Consider the following 26,966-nt stretch of genomic DNA (forward strand, 5'->3'; position numbering starts at 1 on the left):
CCTTATGAGCGTGATGTGTTGGAAAAGTGGCATGACTCATGACACTCATGAGTCATGACATAATAATAAAAAAAGTTTTCGATCTAAACATTTATTTTCCATAGTACATTTGATTATGGTATTCTTGGGATTAGTTGCCAAGCGGACCCCAGGCTCCCATGAGCCATGGCAAAGTACCGGGACAACGCGAGGAAGAAGAGTATGTTCGATTATACTACAAATAACATCACATAGTTGTATTTAGTTACAGAAAAGAATTGCTTAAGTATACATAATAATTATGTAGGTAAATAGTGTATATTATATTTAAATCTATATTGGACATAAATATCAAATTCACAATATTTGGGCAAAAAAGTAAAATATTTGAAAAATATGACTACATTTTTCATTTTATATTCCGATATCAGTAACACTTTGAAACAGGGCATCAATGAGAATGCCTCTGCATTGAAACTGCCTTTTGTTTTAATTTATATTTTTATTTATTTCATAAAACAAAACCTGTATGTTAAGGTTTTGTTTTATAAAATAAATAAAAAAAAATTTTTTTTTTTTTTTCAATATAACGTTGGTTCAAAAGTTAGTTTTGTATGAGGGTAATAAGGCAGATCAAAATTTTAGGCCTATATTAGTTATATGGTAAATACATATCACATAAATGAATTGCTTAAAAAAATATATAATTACACTGAAACATCCATTTACACATTTCGAGAATAACATTTACATGGCACAAGTGATTCCACATTTTTGAAAGTGACAAATATCTATAAAATCAGAGGCACTTCATATTTAAGCAACTTCACACTTACGCTAGGTACTGCAACGTTTACCAAGGCATCTTGTTCACTGCTGCTACAATATAAAGTGCTTACAGTTTAGTAGATATATTCGGCATTTTCAAAATTACCTCACTTTCGAAATTATCCCAATGCAGCTTCACATTCATTTGTGATTTCAACAACTGAAATGAAAATATTTACTGTCTGAACAACTTTGAAACAGAAATTAAATTGAAATTTCTTTCAATTTTCATTGTCCTGTCCTACATTCGGTATACCCTCATTTCACTGTATCTTATCTATTCAGTCTTTTTGACGGCAAGACCTTAAAGGCCTTGGCCGGATAACTCCTAGGAGTTGAAGTAGAGTCAGGACGGGTCATCATCAGAGTCCAGGTCTGACGGATCCTCGGAGGAGTCACTGCTGCTAGAGTCAGATGAGGATGATGATGATGACGATGATGAGTCACTGTCATCATCACTTTCATCGTAACTTTCATTGTTTTTGTTCAAGCCTAGTAATGACATAGAGGCCATGCGTATTGCCATCTCATTCTCCAGTACTTCTATCTCATCCTGTTGGACCATGTGTGCTGCTGCCTCTAACTCTTCTAGCTCCAGATTTAAGTCACGTTTCATGATTTCAACATTAGCTATGTTATTGAATAGCTCGGTAAACTCTTCGCTCCTACATTTTTGTAGAAACACCAAATAATCCTTTATATATAGTTGGTTCAATATGTAACGGGCATCATTACTATTGTTAAACATTTGGTGAATTTCAATCATACATTTGATTATAAATTTCTTACCCTTGCGGAACAGTGACGCAAGATCGTTTTTAACTTTATTGCAAAGTTCAAAGTTTCTGAAAATTGGGAAGATGAGTGCCCTTCTGTAGCAAACTATTAGCACTTGCTTCATGTCGTTAAATGAGCAAAACCAGCTTAATGTTGATGATAGCTTATTAATAGTCCAGCTTGACTCAACGTTACTGTCATTCATAGTTGTCCTTTTGTCATAACAATATCCGTACAAAATATCAACTAGTCCGAGCAAAACTTGTCTGTGCTCGTTTTTATTAAACAGATAGTGTTTATTCGGCAATTCCTTAAGAATAGATACTTCTTGTTCATTGAAGTCTGCATCTTTATCAAAATCTGGATTATTCCAATACAATTTCCCTGTTAAATATGGAGCAATCAGCTCTTCATCAAACAAATCTGCCAAATAATGGTCCGATGAAAATTTACCATCTTCATATTCTACTCTTAAACCATTTCGTTCATCTTTAGGCACAGTTTCAGGGTTTTTAAGCTCAAATATTTGAGGGAACTCACTACCAATTTCATGAAATTCAGTGGTTATTTTATCCGCAAAACCATATGAGTAATTGTTGCCATTATCACTATCAACACTATCATCAATTGTGATGCCATCTTCCTCAAGAACTTCCACTAAATCAGGATTAAGGTCAGGAATGTCTCTAGGAGCGAGTAAACTAGTAATCATGTCTAAATTCTCGAAATTTTCACCAGGATTTTCCTTGTCAAACGTAAGGAGAAAATCTCCCGAATCGCAAGTGTACGAACCTTTAGAGTGGTCGTTCTCGATGATCCTGCCAGGGAGACGAAGGCGCAAGAAGTAAGGGCTGGATACGAATAGAAAATTCTCACCATCTACGTCGATTTCCGTGTCTCCAATGTTTGTATATGGTGCATGCACGGTGATATACACGTGGTTGTCATCCTGCGTTAATTTGAACCGTGGAGTCAACATTTTGATGAGGATAAATTAAGTATATAGGTTTTAGTTCAATATCTTCTTTTATTTCACAAAATTACACACACATATTTGGTATTTCGTTATGCGAATGCGAAAACCGAAACCACCAAGTCCACCAAGCTTGAAGGATTCAGGAATGACATTGACAATATTGACATTTGAAGTTATTGATCTTTGTAGTCAGGGTAGTCAGTAATAAAAAGCAAAGTTCATATAACCAACATAACCGAATGAAAACCTTGATTAACCCTACTATTAGCTTTTGCTTTTTTCATTTAGGTTAGAGAAACTAGAGATGAAATATAATTTGGCTCAGGACTGTCTTATTTCAAACATATACATTTGTTGCAAACCATGGTATTATAGAGAATCATACTGTCTTTGTCTTACGCTAGTACTAGTAGCACCCAAAAGAAAGGGGTGGGTAAGTTGTATTTGCCAGACTATATAAAAGTACTTATAGTCTGTCAAGCCATTTCCATCAGTATTTCTACTGATACAAGTGCCAAATTAAAAAAATGTAGGCACGATTTCGCGCCTTTTTCTACTGACAGTTGTTTGATAGACTATAAATATGTCATAGTATTTTTAAGGGTTCCGTACCTCAAATGGAACAAACGGAACCCTTATAGGATCACTCGTGCGTCTGTCTGTCTGTCTGTCTGTTCGTCTGTCACAGCCTATTTTCTCCGAAACTACTGGACCAATTAAGTTGAAATTTGGTATACATATGTAAGTTTGTGACCCAAAGTCGAACATGTAACGTAAACAAATGAATTTTAAACATGGCGGCCACTTTTGGGGGTAAATGTGAAAATTAAAAAATAGAGTTTTTCGAACTATATCGTGTTACATATTAAATGAAAGAGCTCATTGTGAGAATCTCAAATATATATTTTTTATAACTTTAGGATAAACAGTTTAGAAGTTATTCAAGAAAATAGGCAAAAAATGACCATTTCCCCCTTTATCTCCGAAACTACTGGATCTAAAATTTTGAAAAAAATACACAAAATAGATCTTTACCTATAGATTACAGGAAAACCTATTAGAAATGTGTAGTCAAGCGTGAGTCGGGCTTAATTACTTAGTTTTTGATCCGACCCCTACGGGTTTTTTAACGACATTTCACTCACGTTTCACGTAAAAAATACATTGTTTAAATTATGTAATGTACGGAAACCTTGGAACGCGAGTCCGACTCGCACTTGGCCGGGTTTTTTATTGTTTTATTGTGATAAAGTTTTCAAAACTTAAAAATATAAGTATAGTTGCGTCATGTTGCCGTACCTGCATTAATCTCATACATCGTACTTTAATATTGTACGAAGGTGTCCCCAGGCGACAACTCGACAAGCGTTTCGTTTCTTTATTGTAATACAATGAGTAACGAAATGCCGAAAAACTAAAAACAGAAATAAACAACTTGACAATCCCAATCCCACACAGGATGCCGAAAGTGAAGATATTTTTGTATTTTAGTCTAATTTTAAATTATTCTCAGAACACTTTCCGTCAGGTCTATTTTTATATGCGTAGGCGTATCGCGTAGGAGTGAAACATCTTTCACCTAATAAGCTCAGTCATTTTAATGTACGTGTTTGCTAATTAAGTACATTTCAAATAATTCACTTCGATCCTAAGTAGCTCAAGTTTCTAACAAAATGTTTGCAAAATGCAAAAATTGAACGTCGGTCGCGAATGTCTGATTTTGACATTCAGTCAAAATAAAATTGGCGAATTCGTGTGACGGAATCAAAACATCGGAATATTTTGTTGATAATTTAAAAGTGTTTATATATGGTTATTATTTGTAAAACTTACTTTAATGAATATTTTTACTATTTACGGGACGGAAAAAATTATATTTAGTGTTCAGTAATGCCACCAGGTCGAAAACGTTGGAATATTCATGGTAAGTAGAGAATGTTTCAATTTTATAGACACATTTATTCGATCAATTTAGGAAACTAGTTTTGATTCTTATGAAACGCAACACAGTCCTGGTTTATTGTAATCTCCTATGTAAGCGGCTTTTAATTACGACTAATTTCCAAAATTTTTATTGAATAGTGACCTTGTATGGACATCTTAGGTCTAGATTATTCTGCATTGACTTATTATAACCTACTTCCTTAATCTGAAATTAAATTACTGTGCACTAAATTCTTTCACAAATAATCAATGTATTTTTCATTGATACATTTATTTGTTGTTGGTAAACCTAAACTACTAAGCTAATATCTAGAGAATCTATAGTTTGTCAAAGGACTGTTTTATTTCAAACAGAGAGAATCATGCTATCTTTGTCTTACACTAGTAGTAGTAGTAGTAGTAAATCACTTTATTGTACAAAACAAAAATTGATAACATGAAATTCATATAAATTTAGGTACAAAGGCGAGCTTATCCCTATAAGGGATTTCTTCCAGCTAACCTTAGAGTAAATGAGTGGAAAATTCGAATTAGATAGATAGACAAACTTACAGAACGTACAATAATATTTAAGAAGGAAAACTACAATATTAACGTCTACGAATAACTAAAATACATCAATTGCATTATGCAATAAAATAAATATGTACTAGCATACATAAATATATAGTACTAAATAAATATTAAATAAATATATATATATATATATAATATATAAATAATATATATATATATTAGCACTCAACCAAATCACAGTTCGTGGGAAAGCCAAAGCTTTTTCAGATTAACTTTGAGTGATGCTACAGACTAGTACTAGCACCCAAAAGAAAAGGATGAGTACTTATTTTTTTTTTGTTCTTATTTACTGACAAATTAAGTTGGCCAGACTATAGTAGGCATTACAGAGATGTTTTTTTAGCTCTACAAGAAGATTAGATATTTTCTATAATGAAATTAGTACTTTTTGCTATTAATTTGTTTCAGATGGTCCACAAGGATCCCTCAGGAGGCTCCGGAATCAGCTGGCGGAGGACGGCTGTGCCGAGTCACAAGTAGTTCTTGCTAAACAACTGTTGGAGGAAAAATGTGGTATGTCCTAATGTAGCCTGAAAATAAATTGATAATATTAAATACTTTAATTTTTTTTTATGTTTGGATTGTACAATTTTATATTTTTACTTATAAAATGGGTATGAAGTTTTCATGATGCCTGTTTATCAAACCTAGTTTTGAAATTGAAAAAAAAAAACCGGCCAAGTGCGAGAAGGACTCGCACACGAAGGGTTCCGTCTTCCGTACCATTATCTATAAAAACGGTCACCCATCCAAGTACTGACCCTGCCCGACGTTGCTTAACTTCGGTCAAAAATCACGTTGTTGTATGGGAGCCCCACTTAAATCTCTATTTTATTCTGTTTTTAGTATTTGTTGTTATAGCCGCAACTGAAATACATCATCTGTGAAAATTTCAGCTGTCTAGCTATCACAGGGGGGCGCCACTACCACAATCTGAGCTAGGGTCTATCGCAAAACAAGAAAATTGAAATTTCGTTATCTAACATCTCTGTCACTCTTAGTTAGTTAGTTTTGCTGGGCATTTTCCGCAACTCGACATCCAATGTGCCTATTTTGCGTGAAACGAGGTAGCGCTACTCTAACCACCCCAGCTCCTCCACGAAGCCTAGCTCTAGCTCTGTCACTCTTACATATTCGAGCGATAAAGAGGCAGATAGCGAAATTTCGGATTCGCATTTCCCGGTAGGTCCTCTGTAAACAAACCGCCTTGATGCATCAATGTCATATTTTATTATCTCTGAAAACTTGTCAAAAACCTGATAAAGTTATACAGTTTATATAAGTTACTCTATGATTTACTAAAAAGGCTAGTGCTGCACTCTGGTGGCAGAACATTGCAGTATTTGCAATTTTGCAGTAATATGTAATATCCCCTATTGTGTTAGTTTCATCAAAGACCGCCCCCTGTTCAAAGATTTCGTCAGCCATTTTTCTACCACTCGTAAATATTCTAATGCTTACTTCTGCCAAAGATAGATATAACTCCGTAATAGATGGATACAGTCTAAGGAAAAAACGTGCCTTGAAAATCAAGAAAATTTGACTCTCGATCAGAGGGCGCTACTAGCTTTGGCCTACTGTCGTATAGATGGCGTTGACGGTTTCGTTTTTTATTTAACAATTTTAACGCATATCAGTGAAAGAACATGGGTCAAAATCATAAAAATTATTAATGCAAATAAAAAAATCATTTATCCATATTTAAATACATTTTATGTAATGAAATACAGACTGTTCTGCCGAAAAAGTGATCAAAAAGTGCTTTAAACGTGACGAAAATATACGTAGCTACTTATACACTTGTAGTTGTGCAAGATTTAACGCACTTCCGACAGTGACATATGACATTGACACTCCAGTGTTGCTAGACTAGAGAAACAAAAAAGCGCAGAAAAAGATATTGCCACAGGAAAAATAAACTACTATTTAATAAAAACTGGTTAATTGCGGAAATGGGAAATATGGACGCACAGATGGAAACGCTTTTTCTAAAACTGAGGGAAGAGATGAAAATCCAAACAAAAACATTATCAGAAACTTTATCTACTACTATGGATGAAAAATTGAAGCCTCTTCGAGAAGAGAACGAAAAACTCAAGGAAGAAGTAGGAACATTAAAGACGAAAGTCCATATATTAGAGAAGGAGAATAGGAAAAATAACCTCATACTTCATAAAGTTAGTGAAGTCGAGACATCCAACAACGATCTATTACAACTGGTTGTAGAAACATTGAATAAACTAAGTGAAAACGCAAGTATGGAAAAATGGGATATCTGGGAAATCAGTAAAGCACAAAGACTTGGGAAGAAAGGAGACAGACCAAGACCAATACTAGTGACAGTAACATTAACATGGAGGAAAATCGAAGTTCTTAAGAACAACAAGCAGTTCCATGACAACATCTATGCTACTGAAGACTTTCCAAAGGAGATTCTTATGAGGAGAAAGGAGCTGAAAGAAAAAATGAAACAAGAACTAGAGAATGGAAAGAAAGCGTACATCCGATATGACAAACTTATTGTAAAGGATGTTCCGAGTGGAAACGAAACTCCTAAAGAAAAAAGGAAGCGATCTCCCACCCAATCTCCAAATAATGCTCAAGGGAGCTCAGAGAATCCAACCGAAGCACTTGAGAAAAAACAACCAAGCAAAAAAAATAAAGTAGATGCTTATGCTCTTATGCGTTCGAACACAAAGCAATAACAATTAACAGGCATCCGGGAGAAAGAACCAAAACTAAAACACAAACACAACAACTTAACATTCCCCAACCCGGCTGGTCCCCGTGGGGATTATGACCACCACACCCTAGAAGAAATATAACTAAATGTAAAGAACTCGACGAAACCCAAATCGAATGGGAGATGAAATATTAGCCACGGCCACGAAGGGTTGCCCACAGGGGGGGGTTCTTTCACCGACTCTCTGGAGCCTGGTAGTGAACTCACTGCTGGAAGAACTAAACAAAGGCCCAATATACACGGTAGGGTATGCAGATGATTTAGTGATTCTTGTAAACGGGAAATTCCCGGGAACGGTATCGGAAATCATGAATACAGCACTGAAGCAAGTGGAGAGGTGGTGCAACCATCATCAGCTCTCCATCAATCCTGGCAAAACAGTAGTAGTACCGTTTACCAGGAAAAAGACCCTTAACGGCATGAAACAGCTGAAGCTTTATGGAAGGGTTCTGGAAACGTCCGATGAAGTGAAATATCTAGGTTTAACACTAGATAAAGAACTGAACTGGAAAAAGCATGTCGAAACTACCATAACCAAGGCACTGAGGGTGTTTGGAATGTGTAGAACGGCATATGGCAAAACGTGGGGTTTAAACCCAAAGGTACTGAGATGGATCTATACCATGATGGTAAGACCTATCATTCTGTACGGATGCCTGGCATGGTGGCCAAGGACACTAAAGAGCACATGCAGGGATGCCCTTACGAAAATACAAAGAACGGCGTGCATGGCTATTACTGGCGCGTTTAGAACGACGCCAACAGCGGCGATGGAGGTACTACTAGACCTCCCGCCGCTGCACCTAGTGATACAATCTGAGGCGCGGAAATCGTTACACAGGCTGGCTTTGACAGGCCTCTGGAGCGATAACAAGCCAAAGACTAAACACACAAACATGGAATGTGACAATTTCATGAAAAGGATTACGAATATGGGCTGCGATAAGATGCAACCCAAGTTTGTGTTCCGTAAGAATTTTAATGTTAAAGTTCCAACAAGGGCTGAATGGACCGAAGGTCTTGAAGCACCAATGTCTGATGAAAATGACATCATATGGTACACAGACGGGTCCAAGACAGATTCTGGTACTGGGGCAGGCATTTATGCAAATGACTTTAGTAGTAGCATAAGCATGGGCAATTACGCCACTGTCTTCCAAGCCGAGACATACGCTATAATTGCCTGTGCACATGAGAATATAGTTAGGCAAACCCAAGGGAAGAATATCTATATTCTCAGCGACAGCCAAGCTGCACTCAAAGCGCTTAAGGCGCCTAGAGTGGACTCTAGACTGGTATACAATGGCATCCAAGCTCTGAACAAGCTTGGAAGGCAAAACAAAGTGCAACTGGTGTGGATCCCAGGGCACGAGGGATTCATGGGCAATGAAAATGCAGATGAACTTGCCAGAGCCGGATCTGCAAACAACCTTATAGGTCCGGAACCATTCGTGGGGCTCTCACAGGGAACCATCACAACGGCTATCAAAGACCTTACTAAGACCAAACACCAGGAAGAATGGGACAGTCTGACGGGTCTAAAGCACTCAAAGCTCTTTATACAAGGGGTAGACTCTGGTTGGAGCAAAAAGCTTTGGAAACTTAGCAAACGGCAACTCCAAATAATAACGGGGGTGTTTACTGGCCATTACGGGGTCAAGGGAATCCTGGCCAAGATGGGGCACGCTGACAACACCGATTGTCGTATGTGTGGCGAAGAGGAAGAGACAATAGAACACCTTATGTGTGAATGTCACGCCCTCGCCAGACAAAGAATGAAGGACTTTGGAACAGGCTACCTGGTACCAAAGGAATTCAAAAAGCTACCCATAAGGTCCATCATCCGGCATATGGAGATGGTGGGGAAGGCTCTTGAGTAGCGGACGGGTCTTTTCTAGGGGGTAACTGCACAAAAGATCCCTATGGGTCGAAGTGTATCCGAAAGGGCCCCCGAAACTATAAGATAAGATAAGATAAGATAACCCAAATCGAAAAGAGAATATATCAACATAGCAACACTTAACACGAGAACCCTAAGAACGGACGAATCACTGGTAGAATTAGATTATTCCTTAAACCTAATAAATTGGGATATAATTGGGCTAAGTGAAGTAAGAAGAATAGGTGAGCAAATACAGGAATATGAAAATTACATCTTCTACCATATAGGCATTATACCAGGAATGTATGGAGTGGGCTTCCTTGTGAAAAAATGTTACAGAGAATATATTCAAGATTTTGTCGGAGTATCAGACAGAATCGCATAACTTAATATACACATACCTGGTATGGATCCACTATCAATTATACAAATATATGCTCCTACAGAAGTTGACACAGAAGAAGCAAAAAATTCATTTTATGACCAACTGGAATTAACACTAGAAAAAACTTACAAAACAATATTCCTAATGGGAGATTTCAACAGCCAAATAGGAGAAAGAAGAGTAAGTGATGGGAACGTGCTTGGGCTCTTCGGCACAGGAAAGAGAAACAACAATGGACAACGACTAGTAGACCTAGCTCAAGCAAATAATCTTAAAATAATGAATAGCTTCTTCAAAAAATCTAAAAATAAAAAATGGACGTGGATATCTCCTAATGGAGAAGTTAGAAATGAAATAGATTTCATACTTACAAACAAACCTCAACACGTTGCCGACGTTGATACAATCAACCAACTAAATTTTAATACCAACCACCGCATGGTAAGAAGTAAAATCTATAAAGAGCAACCTAAAAACAATCGAAAACATATTAAGAAGAACAAGAGACCAAACCTAATTCCTATGCCACTGCCAGAGGAACTACTCACCACATTAAAAGAAAACCTCTCTTCAAAAATAAACAACTCAATGGATACCCAGCAAAAATATAATTTAGTAGAGGAAGAGCTCAAAAACATATCGGAAAAAATTATTTGCTCGAAAACACAAAAGGATAAAATAGGAAAGGAAGCAAGAAAACTAATTGAAGACAGAAAATTACTCTTAGAAAACAAGAAAGGAAATAGGAAACACATACAGGAAATTAGCAAACAAATATCTGGAAAAATTCGAAATCATAGGAAAGAACTAAGAAGGAGAATAATCCAACATCATGTAGAAAAAACCGGAGGAATCAAAAAAGCCCTGAAAGAGCTGAGAGAAACCACTCCGTGGATACCTAATATTAAAAGCCAGGCAACAGGGAAAAGAATAACAAATAGAAGTCACATTACTGAACGAGCAACACAATTTTATAAAGACCTATACAATGACACAGAAAGCAACGATGAGCGACAAGGCTTCTCAAAAGAAGAAGGAATAATCCCGGTTATATTAGTAAGTGAAGTAGAAAAAGCAATCCTGTCCCAGAAAAATTGCAAAGCCCCAGGCGAAGATAATATACTGAATGAAATCATTAAAGGAAGTTTAGAGGCCATCGCTAAAATCATAACGAGCATATTGAATGAATTTCTAGAAAAGGAGATAATACCTAAACAGTGGTCAACATCAACAATTGTACTGCTTCACAAAAAAGGTGACAAAGATGATATAAATAATTACAGACCAATATGTTTAACGTCTAATCTGTATAAAGTATTCTCGAAGATTATCCTTAACAGAATCGGCAACACACTAGAAGAGAACCAACCGAAAGAGCAGGCGGGATTTCGAAGCGACTACTCTACCATTGACCATATTCATACCATTAGGCAAACTATAGAGAAAAGCAATGAATATGGCAAGACATACTATTTGGCGTACATAGATTATAATAAAGCCTTCGATTCCCTAAAACATAAGCACATTTGGGAAGCCCTGAGATGTCAAGGTGTTTCACCAAAATACATAAGGATAATTAAAGAAATTTATAAGAACTCCACAGCTAAGATAAAAACAGAAATGGTAGGAAAGGAATTCAACATAAAGAAAGGCGTCAGACAAGGAGACCCACTTTCGCCCAAGTTGTTCTCGGCTGTGTTGGAGCACATATTTAGGAAGTTGGACTGGGATGCTTATGGTTTAAACATAAATGGTGAAAAACTAAACCACTTGAGATTTGCAGATGACTTGATCCTATTGAGTGAAACACCAGAAATCCTACAAGTTATGGTTCAGCAGTTAGCAGAGGCAAGTGAACAAGTGGGCCTCACAATGAACTCTGGAAAGACCAAATTAATGACTAATGGATTACAAAAACCTATACAACTTAACAACAACACAATAGAATATGTAGATCAATACACATACTTAGGACAAATAATTTCACCAGAAGATCAAATCCAAAAGGAAATAGATACAAGAATAAGTAACTCGTGGAAAAGGTACTGGTCGCTTAAAGAAGTAATGAAGAACCCAAAATTCACTATGGAAGATAAAAAAAAGGTTTTTAATACGTGTATATTGCCATGCCTTACGTACGGGTGCCAAACGTGGGCCCTAACGGAAAAACAAAGGAAAGCTCTGAAAGTGTGCCAAAATAAAATGGAGAGAAGTATGCTGAACATCAAACTGAAAGACAAAGTTAAACTAACACATATAAGAAAATTAACAGGAGTAGTTGATGTCACATATACAGTAAAGAAATTAAAATGGAAATGGATTGGGCACACGATTCGTAGCCGGAAAGACAAATGGTCCAAAGATATCACTGTCTGGTACCCCCGTGATGGGAAAAGGAGAAAAGGAAGACAAAAGAAAAGATGGGAGGACGAAATTAGAGGAATAGCTGGACCATTATGGAGAAGGAAAGCCATGAACAGGGAGTTATGGCAAATTCTAGGGGAGGCCTTTGCCAAAGGGCAGACTGACAATGAAAACGTCCCGGATGTCAGAAACACAAATTAGAATAAGTGAAATATATATATAAAGATGTTTTTTTATTGTTAAAAATAAGTCAGTAATATATCTTTATTTATTTAAATACATTTTATCGTATTTTTATAAATCTTCATTTTTAGTTTTAAAGTGTGTCGATAGATGGCAGTGAATTTACTGTGGTTACAAAATTTACTATGACAGTACCGCTCTAGTATAAGTTACTTTATGGTTTCATTTAAAATCGTGACCTAAATAGAGCAGACAAATCTCTCATTATGAAATCCTTGAGTGGCATATTTCAGTTGATATGGATACTCCTTTCTACCCTAAAGTTTAATTTCAGAACTTGAAGCTGACAAGGTGTCAAATTTCAAGCAGGCCTTAGAATGGTTGATCTGTGCCACGGAGCAAGCACACCCTGAGGCCAGGAGGATGTTGCGCAGGTAAATTAAATATGAATCTAAATACGCCATTTTGAAAATTTCCATTGACTGATCGATTGTCATATAAACAACGGGTTGCACTCCGGGAGTGCCGGCAGAAGTGAAAACTTGAATATTGTATTTTACCATATAAATGATAGTACTTTTATAGTGATAATTAAAGCAATTCGTGCAAAATTATTCCCTAACCATTCCAAAATATCAATCACTTCAACAATATTCATTTATTGCGCTATCGTACATACGATAACAATTTATATTACATTAAAATTTAACACTTCAGAACTATTACAATAATTTAACATTAAAAAGTTTATCTCAGAAAAATCAACTTCCATCCTGAAAATGTCTTAGACAAGCGAAACGGCGGGCCGAAGGCCGTCGATCAGGTCACGTGTCCGTCTTACGAATTTTCAATCTGTCGGTCACGTGACAATCAATCTGTCGCGAGTTTAACATTTTTTCCCCGTCACAAAAAGTGCACAGCGCCGCTTAAGAAGTTTTCACTTCAAAAAATCCGTATAATAAAATTTAAGAACATGCTCACAAAATTTCATGAGAGTCAGGCATAGATACGCTATCATCATTGGTAAATTGGTATACATAACACTTTTTACGGCGCCATAATCAAGCGTCACTGGTGTTGAAATGGAGACATCTCTCACCGGTCTCACCTAAATTAACCTCTTTACTTCATGGAATCAAAAAATGCCAGCCGAAAAACGAACTTGATATTTAGAATTAATTGTCATAGTCATACTGCATGCTGACTTTAGGGTTAAATCGTGGTTAAAATACCTTAAAGTTATACACTTCGGCGGCCGATCGTAAGATCAGGCAGATCGTGATGTTCCTAATGTAATGTTTAACGATAGTCACATCAAACCAATGGAGAGGTCCGTTAGTTTGCTTCAGATGCCCGAAGGGCAGACTGTCCAGAAATTGTCTCGTCTAAGATTTTCACGTTTTACGATATGCCTGGAAATTTCATGTTCTGCCTGATCTTATGATCGGCCGCCGACATAAAAAAACCTCTATCATCATCTTCCTCGCGTTATCCCGACATTTTGCCACGGCTCATGGGAGCCTGGGGTCCGCTTAACAACTAATCCTAAGAATTGACGTAGGCGCTAGTTTTTACGAAAGCGGCTGTCATCGGACCTTCCAACCCAGAGGGGGAACTAGGCCTTGTTAGGATTAGTCTGGTTTCCTCACGATATTTTCCTTATCAAATGATATTTCGTACATAAGTTCCGAAAAACTCATTGGTACGAGCCGCGGTTTGAACCCGCTACCTCCGGATTAAAAGTCGCACGCTCTTACCGCTAGGCCACCAGCGCTTAAAGCCTGACCAGAAATATATGATCATGTTAAGAGGGCGCTGTTATTCTCATGTATAGGGTGACAGTTCAGTATAGTATGAAAAAATTAGTTCCAGTAAAATTCCGCAACATGACGCGTGATCGTATATTCCTGGTCAGGCTTTACACAAAAACCTCTGTTATCTTCAAAATATAACTTAAACCTCATGCTAACTATACTGGTAGCTTATAAAAATATAAATGTCAACGTCATATCAAAACGCCATATCATCAAAAATGACCGAGCGATGTACAAACACAAATATTGAACAAATTCCATGTGACTGAGCTGACAATAGTATGAGGTAAGTTTGTTGTTGTTGGTGGAACAATAACACAAACATAAAAACATTCCTGTAGGCAGTGGTTTGTTTATTTCTACTTATTTCTTTTACGCGATAGACGTGTTTCTTCGTAGTGATAATTTCTAGCTTCAGTCGCGTAAAAGTATATCAAGATTTTAAGTTTTTAATAGTAAAATCGCGATTCAAACAAGATTTGTTTGAAATCTTTGATCAATACTGAAATTATTATTAAGAATATTAAGATTGTGTATCGGCTAAAACTGCCTCTCAAGTAGTTTTGTCACTTTTTTTTACCAATTTTCTTTACGTTTACAAACAGAAATCTTTGTGGTATATTACATATTATATCCCATTCTATACCAGCGTTAATATACTTAGGTTTCTTTAATCAGTCTAACGTAGTTTTAAAAGAGACCTACTCGTTTTCTAGATCTTTTTTTAATGTTATATATATATAAATGAATGATTCAATTTATTTTGAGAACTGGAAACGTAATTTCGAAAAGGTCCGCGATGAACTTCGAGCTAAAGTGTAAGACATTTTTGGTTATTCCTTTATTTTCTTTTAAGTTTCTACAACTTTTTGTTAATACATGTTTATAAAGAGAATCGTGTTGGCAACAAGCGTACGTCCCGTCTGTTGGTTAGCGGCCACCACAGCATATAGACGCTTGCAATTCATGTGGTGTCACAAGCGCATTGTCGACTAGAATACAAGGATTCACAGGTTCTCTCACACAGTACATCTGAGCGTTTACCTCTGCGGGAGTTTAACGAATATGCTAGGGGGGTGATGAGGCAGGTACCCCGTAATAGGTGTAGTTTTATTTGACTATAATCATTTGTCTCTTTCGCAGGTGCATCCGCAGCGGTGTGATAGAGGAGGACAGCGCAGCGATAGTCCGCGCTAAATCTTGCCTCGCTGCGAGTCGGCAAGAAACCGTAGCGAGGAAAGCTGCCAGAGACCTGTTTGCGAGGTAAATTTTATTTTCTCATTGCATTCTCTCAACACGTTTACTATAAGGGGGTCGAAGGACCCCATGCAAAGTACCCATACCTACTTAACTACGAGCGAAAGAAAACGCGAGAAAACAACACATTTCCTATCAGTTTGGCAGTTAAAGTTCAAATGGTTTTTTCTAAAACATGAAGTCGGAGAGAAGATTGATCGAGAAGACCATGTCAAATAATGATGATACTTCTTCTGATCCTATCAACCATTTTTTTGATATCAAAATAAATCTCAATATTTATGACCCCGATGTGCTATTTCTATACGCCACTCGGTCACTAATGAATTTTTCAACGCTTTTGTCTTTTTTTAATACTACGTCTGTGGCAAACAAGCATACGGCACGCCTGATGGTAAGCAGTCCCCGTAGGCTATGGACGCACTCCGCACCCTCTTTGAGCTCTGGCAACCTAACTCGCCGGCAGGAACACAAAACTATGAGTAGGGACACTTTAAACTTATATTTTAAATTTACAGTTTGTCAAACGGCGAGGAGTACATAACGACAGCGCAACTAGAGAGACGTATCCGAGAGATCTGTAACACAACGCTTCAAAAGGACGATAGTACTGATGATGATTCGCCAGGTAGGACAATAGGGTTGTTTCCACATCACAATAAATTGGAAATACAACACTAAATACAACACTTCAGTTAAAAAAAAATTAACTTCCAAATACGAAAAAAATAATGGTACCATTCGATTCCTTACATTTTATCAAAAAATATATTGTATAGCAACAATATACATAAACGCAATATTTCACCGTCAAAATCGCAATTTCTTTGTTTTCCGCGGCTTCTAAGCAATAGCGACGTTACATGCTGACGTCACGATGTAATGCCAATATGTTAGAAGCGTTTTGTCAGTAAAGTGCGGGTGCCAGAGTTTGACCATTATTTGTGAGATTTGTATTGCTTTAAGACAATAGGTCCCATACAAACATTTGATCCTCAACTTTTTCTACAATCATAATTTTAAAGTAACACAAGACTTAATCGCGTAAAAAACTTACGTTTATTTATGGCCCGACGTTTCGAACGTGACGTTACGTTCGTGGTCACAGACAATTATTCAGATCACATTACCGCCCCCTGTTCAAAGATTTCGTCAGTCATTTTTCTACCACTCGTAAATATTCTAATGCTTACTTCTGCCAAAGATAGATATAACTCCGTAATAGATGGATGCAGTCTAAGGAAAAAACGTGCCTCGAAAATCACGAAAATTTGATTCTCGATCAGATGGCGCCACTACCTTTGGCCTACTCTCGTATAGAGGGCGTTGACGGTTTCGTTTGTTATTTAACAATTTTAAGGGATATCAGTGAAAGAACATGCGTCAAAATCATAAAAATAATTATTGTAAATAAAAAAAATCATTTATCCATATTTAAATACATTTTATCGTATTTTTATAAATCTTCATTTTTAGTTTTAAAGTGTGTCGACAGATGGCACTGAACTTACTGGGGTTACAAAATTTACTATGACAGGCTCTAGTATAAGTTACTCTATGCTAATGCTAAAAAAATTATACGTATACAATGTGGTTTTCTATTTATAGACGAAGCCCCCGCGTTGGACGGGGGACATGCCTTAGAACCTTCACAACATGGGGACGGAGACGTCCCCAACGGAACCATCAGGACGCACCCTATCGCTGACGAAGGTAAGGAAATTAAATTTATATTGATAAATTATTATATGCTCTGCGAATGAGATTCTACCATTCATAGCTGCAGCAGTCAGCTGCAGAGATAGTTGACCCCCCTGCAAACAAGTTTATATGCAGGGAAGTAAGTTATCTTTGCAACTGACTGTACGTCAAACGATAATCAAAATGGCGGACGATATTTGTGATTCAAGTGTATTTGATATTAATTTCGTTTATAACTTATTTTTTTCTTCGCAAGTAAAATGAAAAACATTGTACGCAATACGTTCAGTATTAAATACGCTTCAGTCATAAAAACCGCCTGCCTTCCGGAAATCCGGTTTTTGTTGGGATTCTTAGGCAAAAGCTATATTAGGTTACCTATAGGTAAACAATATGAACGTAATGTTAGACCAATTGAAAACCATCACAGCAACATACATTATGAAAGTGCTATAATATTGCCACATGGTTCCAGTTACATAAAGCTCAAATTAGATGATTGTTAAAAAGATACGAGTTTCATAATATTGTCTTCGGTTACCGCGATAGTTACTCATGAAATAAAACTATGAAAACGGATTATATCGCGTATATTGAATTTATAATACATCCCGACGTTTCGAACTCTTTACAGCGTTCGTGGTCAACGCGATATAATCCGTTTTCATAGTTTTATTTCATGATACGAGTTTCGTTTACCAAATAGAATTAGAAATTCTGAGACGGAAGAAAGTGAGAGAAAAGGGGCCCACCCATTACCAGTCCGCCGAACGATATTTTTGTTCTAACGGACAGACTGATATCGTCCGGCGAAATGGGTGGGCCCCTTTAGAAATGACGGATTTTTACCTCTTCCAAAATAACCCTTTTATTTTGGTTCCAGATTACGAAGACCCCTGCAACAACGTAGTAATCCGCAACTTGACAGTTGACAACCTCGTCACAGCGGCCATTGACTACTGTCAAGGCGAACTCCCCCTCGTCAGCTACGAACTCACTTTGACAGACCCTAGTGTCAAATCTCTAGACCATGTTCCAATTTTACAACAAGCATTCCTTCATCCCATAGTTTTCATACAAGTTTTATACTTGAAATTGTTATATTACTTTGGTTCTTTTACATTTAGAATGTCCAATATTGAATTGTCTTTAGTCTTAATAGCTTATTTATCTGTTAGTACCGATAGTTTATACCATTTGGTACCACTGGTTCTATATTATATTAGTTTCGTAGCGATGGTAATATGTACATTTAAAATGTTTCACGCTAAACGACAATTTATCGATTTTCGTAAATGGTCCGGATTATTCTTGAGATATAGTGATGGAAATCTACAACCGGATGAATCTGAGAATCTGTTTGTTAGAAATAATTTGAGACCGTTTCTGCAGTTTTTCTTAGCATTATTTATAAATTTATTCCTATATCCTTTTATAGCTACACAATGGGTACCTTTTTCTGAATTCTGCGTGCTATCGTTCTCTCTAATGTTTCTATCTTTACTATCTTTTGGTACAAATGGTAGTCTATACCCAGATATGTTAGCGTTACTCTCATTCGGTATAAATGTATTAGCTAAATATCCATATGAAAAAGATACTGTAGTTAATCAGGGATGGCGTTTTTTAGATCTCCATATTTCCAATTATCCTTTCTATATCCTTGGTAATAGCATTGAATTTTGTTTGAACGCTCGAATGTTCTTTTCTTTACTCATTCCTGTTATATTAATATTTATGGCTAAAAGGAGTAATTGGCAAGGATTTTTCAAATATACGCTACCACATTGTGTGACTTTAAGTTGGTTGCAGATGTTCATAATGTGTTCCCATGGTTGTACCACATATGGTCTTATTCGGGGTACATTAGGTCTCGTATGTTCATTCCTGTTTTTACCTTTAATTGGGGTAATAACGCTAACTTTGCCTGTATTTGCGTGTGTGCAGTATATTACGATATCTAGAATGTTCTATGCGGCGTCGATAGTGGTTGGGTTTCTGGTTAGTTTGGTTGTTACCTGTTTGTTGGCTAAGATGGAGGCTACGAAGAAATTTGTCACGCCATTCCAGGTATGTGTGTGTGTGTATTTATTTAATTAGCTAAATAGAAATAGAAATGTTTATTTGCCAGAATACGTTGCAATTATGTCTTAATACAGTAGAGTCAGTATTCAGTCAATAAGTAAATTCTTAAGCTTTTGACCGTCACAGTGGGTAATAACCCGACAACAGTGAGACTGCTGTTCCACCAGCGAGAGGGTGTGTAGCAAGGGATGTGTTTGTTAAGAGCTAATAGAATCACTTCATTTACCTATCCTCGCTCAGCGCAACTCGAGTGGACAATTTTTTAAATAAAGTTTACTAGGTATTTCATGTTATATAATATAGTTGTGGCGTTTAAAAGAGTAAGGGTCGGTTGCACCAAACCGTCTGTCACCGTTTTACCGTTCGCAAAATTTTAGTGTATGGAAAGTTTCATAGTTCTCTGCTGCTTGACGTTAATCAGTCTGTTAATTGTGGTTGGTGCAACTGGCCCTAATTCAATCTGCATGACACACAAAAGGACTTCCTTTTCCATACCATTAGAAAATTGAAAATTTCGTTCCTCCTTTTAAGTGCTCCGTACAAAAGTGTGTTCGCGGAGCACTTAGTGAATCACTTCGGTCTTTCAAATCGGTTAAATGCGTTTATCTCAGACACCGTTTGACGTAGATACCTAAAATTGGAACAGAACCCCTCATTTATGACGCAAATAGATGACCAACCAATATTTAAAAATATTTGTTCCTTCCAGCTCCTATTCGGACTCATCACTCTCATATACTTCGGCAACCAGTTCTCTAACATCCAAGACGATGGTCTACCCTCTGGTCTAGTAGAAATGCTGGGCGACAAGGCTGGCATTAAGAATTTAATGAAGAATGACTTTGAATATGAAGATAGTGCATACCATGTCAATTGGGAGGATTATTATACGCAATGTAAGTATTATAAGTTATAGTTGAGGCATTATAAGTCATTGTTGAGGCGTTATAAGACATAGTTGAGGCAATATTTTTTTATTTTATTTATTTAAACAAAATTTATACAATCTGACAGCATAGACCAAATCACTGTACAATTTATAAGTTATAGTTGAGGCATTATAAGTCATTGTTGAGGCGTTATAAGTCATAGTTGAGGCAATATTTTTTTTATTTTTTTTATTCAAACAAAATTTATACAATCTGACAGCATAGACCAAATCACTGTACAATTTAGAGCTTTCAAATTAATTAGTTAAGGTACACAACACTTTACAATAACAGTTTTATAAAATACCACCACCATCCATCGCCTCGCAATACTTCAGACAGATACTATATACACTTGCCCATCGACTTGCAAACAAATCACTTTCACAAGTTTCACATATATTTATGGAGCCTCGCCGATTATTTTTTTGAAGTAAAACTTCTTTAGGCGCGAGTAGAGGGTAACTCAGACTTTTCCTGACGGAAGTAACGCTCAGTAATGACACACGCACAATAGGACACACGTCAAAGTGCCAACATAGCGATAAACGTCATCGTCAAAGAAGTTTTACTTCAATCGTGCGTAAAGATTACACGCACACACTTTTTTTAGGGTTCCGTACCCGGGACCCTACGACTAAGACTCCACTGTCCCTCTGTCTGTCACCAGGCTGTATCTCATGAACCGTGATAGCTAGACAGTTGAAATTTTTACAGATGAATGTATTTCTGTTGCCGCTAAAAAAAGTACGGAACCCTCGGTGGGCGAGTTCGACTCGCACTTGTCCGGTTTTTTTAGATCTTTATTTTCTGTTGCAGGTAACTCGCCATCCTGGCTAGAATCCAACATGGCGGCCACGCAGATGAAGTGCTCCGTGTTGGACGGAGCGCACGTCAACTGGGACGGATACGTGAAGGAGGTCCGGTTGAAGTCTGTCACCAATCGGTGGGACGACTTCGCATCGTGGTTGCCGGCGTTCTTACAAGAGTTATTTAGGTAAATTGGCTACTTTTATTGAAAAAAAAAATGTGTTTTTACACACATACATATACACAGAAAATATTTTTGCGCTTTCAATGATTTTTTAAATCGCCAAAAACTCATATTAGGTGGTGGATTCTTAGACGATTTCGCTTCGTGGCTAAGAAATCCGGCATTTATTATTATTATTCAGAGCCCACTGTGTCCGACTGCTGGGCAAAGGCCTCCCCCCTCTTTCTTTCTCGTGCTATATCTGGCCAGCCTCTCAAAAAGGAGTCCAAGTTATCCCGCCATCGCCGACGAGGTCTGCCGGATCCCCGGTTAGACTCGTGGGGCTCCCGCTCCGTGGTTAACTTGGCCCACAAGTCGTCCGGTATTCGGCAATGACCAGCCCAGCATGTTAATTATTGTTTCAGATGTTATTACGGCGAAGAATACACTACTCTATGCCAAAGCGACGGCGCCGTGAAGGAATGCCAGTTCGTGCGGAGCGTGGCTCGGCACAGCGGGAAGATGTGCCATCTGAACAGGTTCAACGAGTAAGTACTGCAATAAGCGACCACATCGGTACTTGAATACACTAGTCTGTTGTGCCAGAGCGACGGCTACGTGAAGGAGTGCCAGTTCATGCGGGAAGATGTGCCATCCGAACAGGTTCAACGAGTAAGTACTGCAATAAGCGACCACATCGGTACTTGAATACACTAGTCTGTTGTGCCAGAGCGACGGCTACGTGAAGGAGTGCCAGTTCATGCGGGAAGATGTGCCATCTGAACAGGTTCAACGAGTAAGTACTGCAATAAGCGACCACATCGGTACTTGAATACACTAGTCTGTTGTGCCAGAGCGACGGCTACGTGAAGGAGTGCCAGTTCATGCGGGAAGATGTGCCATCTGAACAGGTTCAACGAGTAAGTACTGCAATAAGCGACCACATCGGTACTTGAATACACTAGTCTGTTGTGCCAGAGCGACGGCTCCGTGAAGGAGTGCCAGTTCATGCGGGAAGATGTGCCATCTGAACAGGTTCAACGAGTAAGTACTGCAATAAGCGACCACATCGGTACTTGAATACACTAGTCTGTTGTGCCAGAGCGACGGCTCCGTGAAGGAGTGCCAGTTCATGCGGGAAGATGTGCCATCTGAACAGGTTCAACGAGTAAGTACTGCAATAAGCGACCACATCGGTACTTGAATACACTAGTCTGTTGTGCCAGGGCGACGGCTCCGTGAAGGAGTGCCAGTTCATGCGGGAAGATGTGCCATCTAAACAGGTTCAACGAGTAAGTACTGCAATAAGCGACCACATCGGTACTTGAATACACTAGTCTGTTGTGCCAGAGCGACGGCTCCGTGAAGGAGTGCCAGTTCATGCGGGAAGATGTGCCATCTGAACAGGTTCAACGAGTAAGTACTGCAATAAGCGACCACATCGGTACTTGAATACACTAGTCTGTTGTGCCAGAGCGACGGCTCCGTGAAGGAGTGCCAGTTCATGCGGGAAGATGTGCCATCTGAACAGGTTCAACGAGTAAGTACTGCAATAAGCGACCACATCGGTACTTGAATACACTAGTCTGTTGTGCCAGGGCGACGGCTCCGTGAAGGAGTGCCAGTTCATGCGGGAAGATGTGCCATCTAAACAGGTTCAACGAGTAAGTACTGCAATAAGCGACCACATCGGTACTTGAATACACTAGTCTGTTGTGCCAGAGCGACGGCTCCGTGAAGGAGTGCCAGTTCATGCGGGAAGATGTGCCATCTGAACAGGTTCAACGAGTAAGTACTGCAATAAGCGACCACATCGGTACTTGAATACACTAGTCTGTTGTGCCAGAGCGACGGCTCCGTGAAGAAGTGCCAGTTCATGCGGGAAGATGTGCCATCTAAACAGGTTCAACGAGTAAGTACTGCAATAAGCGACCACATCGGTACTTGAATACACTAGTCTGTTGTGCCAGAGCGACGGCTCCGTGAAGGAGTGCCAGTTCATGCGGGAAGATATGCCATCCGAACAGGTTTAACGAGTAAGTACTGCAATAAGCGACCACATCGGTACTTGAATACACTAGTCTGTTGTGCCAGAGCGACGGCTCCGTGAAGGAGTGCCAGTTCATGCGGGAAGATATGCCATCCGAACAGGTTTAACGAGTAAGTACTGCAATAAGCGACCACATCGGTACTTGAATACACTAGTCTGTTGTGCCAGAGCGACGGCTCCGTGAAGGAATGCCAATGTCTTTAACCTTTTGAACGCCAATGACGGATATATCGGCACCGCAGGTCCAACGCAAAAAAACTGATTACTCGGTCAAAGACCACAGAGCAACATAGACCTTCGTGCATGTGCATAAAGTTCAATTTCAGTTTTGACACTTCGGTGACGTGGCGTCCGAGTGACAGATTTTGTGTTTGACACGGCGTCGAAAAGGTTAACCAGAATTCTTTAATTTCGCAAATATTACATTAGGCTAATTAAAAAGGATTAGTATTTAAAAAGGTACCACATTGTCGCTTACCACAAGGACGCTCTGACAGGTTATTCACCCATATGGTAAGCGACAATGTGGTACCACAAGGACGCTCTGACAGGTTATTCACCCATATGGTAAGCGACAATGTGGTACCACAAGGACGCTCTGACAGGTTATTCACCCATATGGTAAGCGACAATGTGGTACCACAAGGACGCTCTGACAGGTTATTCACCCATATGGTAAGCGACAATGTGGTACCACAAGGACGCTCTGACAGGTTATTCACCCATATGGTAAGCGACAATGTGGTACCACAAGGACGCTCTGACAGGTTATTCACCCATATGGTAAGCGACAATGTGGTACCACAAGGACGCTCTGACAGGTTATTCACCCTTATGGTAAGCGACAATGTGGTACCACAAGGACGCTCTGGCAGGTTATTCACCCTTATGGTAAGCGACAATGTGGTACCACAAGGACGCTCTGACAGGTTATTCACCCATATGGTAAGCGACAATGTGGTACCACAAGGACGCTCTGACAGGTTATTCACCCATATGGTAAGCGACAATGTGGTACCACAAGGACGCTCTGACAGGTTATTCACCCATATGGTAAGCGACAATGTGGTACCACAAGGACGCTCTGACAGGTTATTCACCCTTATGGTAAGCGACAATGTGGTACCACAAGGACGCTCTGGCAGGTTATTCACCCTTATGGTAAGCGACAATGTGGTACCACAAGGACGCTCTGACAGGTTATTCACCCTTATGGTAAGGGGCAATGTGGTACCACAAGGACGCTCTGGCAGGTTATTCACCCTTATGGTAAGCGACAATGTGGTACCTTTTTACTTGAGAACATATTATTTGCAAAATTATACGTATAATAGAAACTGATGTAATATAACAAAGGTCAACATTTATTTACAGATACACATACGAAATAACAGTCCTAATGGAAACCACCGGCCTACTCGCTCGCCAAGCGGAAATCAATCTCATCTACGACCACCATTTCACCAACTTCACCCGTCTCCTTCACTCCGACGAGCGCATCCGTTTCCGGGGCGTACTTTCCAATCTAGACTTCAACATAGGCACTAAACACCTACAAGTCCTAGGCTACGAACTCCAATGCCTAGACTGCAAAGACGCTAGAGGTAGTGTTACCTCTAAAACGCCATCTATGAGTAAGTTTTCGGAACTATTTAAAACTATAACGAACGATTGTGTCGTGTCGAGTAAGAATGTGTTGAATTTCTTGTTTAATCCTATCGTTGTGTTTAAATAGTTTATTTAAGGCTGTGTGACAAAATTTTGATGCGTAAGTAAAGTATGATATTTTAATATTGTAAAAGTCAGTATGACGCTAAAATTGTATGTATTAATATTTCAGTTGGTTCAATTTCAAAATAACTTTGCTTTGTTTACTTCTCAATCTTCTCATAAGTTGTTGATTATCGTGGTGTTTTAACTCTTTTAGAGATTTATTCAGTTTTAAGTTATGCTCGCGAGGTCTATAGCTCAAAGAGCCACTCGTCTAGCATCAATATATGAAATTTTGCTATTGGTGGACATTTTCACTTAACCCTTAAATGCATGATTTTTTGTATAACTTTTTAATAAATTGAAATAGATATAGATTGTATAGATTGAGGGAATAATATTTTGGATAGCTGCATATTGAGCCACGGACCATCAAATATACGATGCATATATACATCATTATGCATTTAAGGGTTAAAAGTGTACCATTTACATTTTTTCGAAAATCCATCCACTTTTGGATAATTTCTACTCAGAATCACGAGGACTATTGATTTAAAAACCGGCCAAGTGCGAGCCGGACTCGCGTTCCAAGGGTTCTGTACATTACACAATTTAAACAATGTAGTTTTTATGTGAAACGTGAGTGAAATGTCTTTAAAAAACCCGTAGGGGTCGGACCAAAAACTAAGTAATTAAGCCCGACTCACGCTTGACTGCACATTTCTAATAGGTTTTCCTGTAATCTATAGGTAAAGATCTATTTTGTGTATTTTTTCAAAATTTTAGACCCAGTAGTTGCCTATTTTCTTGAATAACTTTTAAATTGTGTATCCGAAAATTATAAAAAAAATGTATTTGAGATTCTCACAATGAGAATGAGCTCTTTCATTTGATATGTATGTCACACGATATATATAATGTGCGTTACACACAATGGAGGCGAAATAAAACCAAAAATGTGTTGCTCTGAAAAGAGAATAAAGTTTTTTTATTAACAGTTACTTATTTCTAGCTTAACGGTCTAACTTAACTAAATATCTAAAGTACTTACCTGAAAAGAGAAACAACATTAAAGCTATTATTCCACCAAGTATTTATTTCTAATTTTCTATTCAATAATTGTTAATCTTATATGTGATCGTTACAATGCACTTTTTACGAACACCGTCTGACGTTTAACCTGTCAACTGTCAATGTGTCATTGACTGCCACAGATTAAGTCCAAACTGAGGAAAGATGAATGAAGATAACAATGCTTCATTTACATCTCCCCCCCCCAGACAAAGTTTATATATAAACATTAATACTAGGAACATGAACCATACCTAATAGGGATCAGTTTAGTAACATGGAAAAGATTTGATTCCGACTTTCTATGGCCTGTATCTATCCTGTAAATTGAGTTAGAAATTTTCTCTACGACTTTATATGGGCCAATTTTCAATTCATGTAACTTTCTCCTATTCAAGCGGTTTCCATTCTCCACATACACTGAGTCTCCTACTCTGATATCGCAACTTTCCCTGTTTTTATCAAATCGTTTTTTGTTATTGTTGTGCGATTTTATGGTGTTTTCTACGGCAGTTTTCCTATCCTGTAACAATTCATTATAAGTTTTTCCTTGTTTTAGTTCAATAGGTAATATATCCACTAATTTCCCCTCTAGTAAATATTTAGGGGAAAATCCTGTTACGGTATGTTCAGTCTCGTTATACCTCTCCGTACATTCATGAGCAATGGTAGTCCACGCCAATTTATTATTCCGCTCATTTATCCTACACCTTATCTTATTCACTAATGTTTGGTT

At 38.2% G+C, this 26,966-nt stretch overlaps 3 protein-coding genes across 3 annotated transcripts; 2 read left to right on the forward strand and 1 right to left on the reverse strand.

Annotated features, from left to right (window-relative positions):
• Nucleotides 1–92: 92 nt before the first annotated feature.
• Nucleotides 93–2,708, reverse strand: LOC134750511 (protein SHQ1 homolog). Its single transcript, XM_063685698.1, has one exon. The coding sequence runs from the start codon at nucleotides 2,561–2,563 to the stop codon at nucleotides 1,154–1,156; it is 1,410 nt and encodes a 469-aa protein (XP_063541768.1). The 5' UTR covers nucleotides 2,564–2,708; the 3' UTR covers nucleotides 93–1,153.
• A 1,520-nt stretch (nucleotides 2,709–4,228) lies between these two features.
• Nucleotides 4,229–26,025, forward strand: LOC134750707 (wolframin). Its single transcript, XM_063685938.1, has 11 exons — nucleotides 4,229–4,484; nucleotides 5,489–5,593; nucleotides 12,972–13,071; nucleotides 15,595–15,714; nucleotides 16,227–16,336; nucleotides 17,317–17,421; nucleotides 18,293–19,479; nucleotides 20,204–20,390; nucleotides 21,243–21,420; nucleotides 21,822–21,944; nucleotides 24,821–26,025. Exons 1-11 carry the CDS (start codon nucleotides 4,451–4,453, stop codon nucleotides 25,179–25,181), a joined length of 2,610 nt encoding a protein of 869 aa, XP_063542008.1. The 5' UTR covers nucleotides 4,229–4,450; the 3' UTR covers nucleotides 25,182–26,025.
• LOC134750708 (uncharacterized) lies at nucleotides 6,807–7,858 on the forward strand. Its single transcript, XM_063685939.1, has one exon. The coding sequence runs from the start codon at nucleotides 7,033–7,035 to the stop codon at nucleotides 7,783–7,785; it is 753 nt and encodes a 250-aa protein (XP_063542009.1). The 5' UTR covers nucleotides 6,807–7,032; the 3' UTR covers nucleotides 7,786–7,858.
• Nucleotides 26,026–26,966: the final 941 nt, after the last annotated feature.

Source organism: Cydia strobilella, chromosome 20, assembly GCF_947568885.1.
Source record: "Cydia strobilella chromosome 20, ilCydStro3.1, whole genome shotgun sequence".
Lineage (NCBI taxonomy): Eukaryota > Metazoa > Arthropoda > Insecta > Lepidoptera > Tortricidae > Cydia > Cydia strobilella.

What these genes read in the sequence shown, in the direction of transcription:
- LOC134750511 (XM_063685698.1), bottom strand. Translation starts at nt 2,563, where the DNA reads ATGTTGACTCCACGGTTCAAATTAACGCAGGATGACAACCACGTGTAT.
- LOC134750707 (XM_063685938.1), top strand. Translation starts at nt 4,451, where the DNA reads ATGCCACCAGGTCGAAAACGTTGGAATATTCATG. An exon ending in ACTGTTGGAGGAAAAATGTG is followed by an intron (nt 5,594 to 12,971) that starts GTATGTCCTAAT and finishes GTTTAATTTCAG; the next exon opens with AACTTGAAGCTGACAAGGTG. An exon ending in AATTTGTCACGCCATTCCAG is followed by an intron (nt 19,480 to 20,203) that starts GTATGTGTGTGT and finishes TGTTCCTTCCAG; the next exon opens with CTCCTATTCGGACTCATCAC.
- LOC134750708 (XM_063685939.1), top strand. Translation starts at nt 7,033, where the DNA reads ATGGGAAATATGGACGCACAGATGGAAACGCTTTTTCTAAAACTGAGG.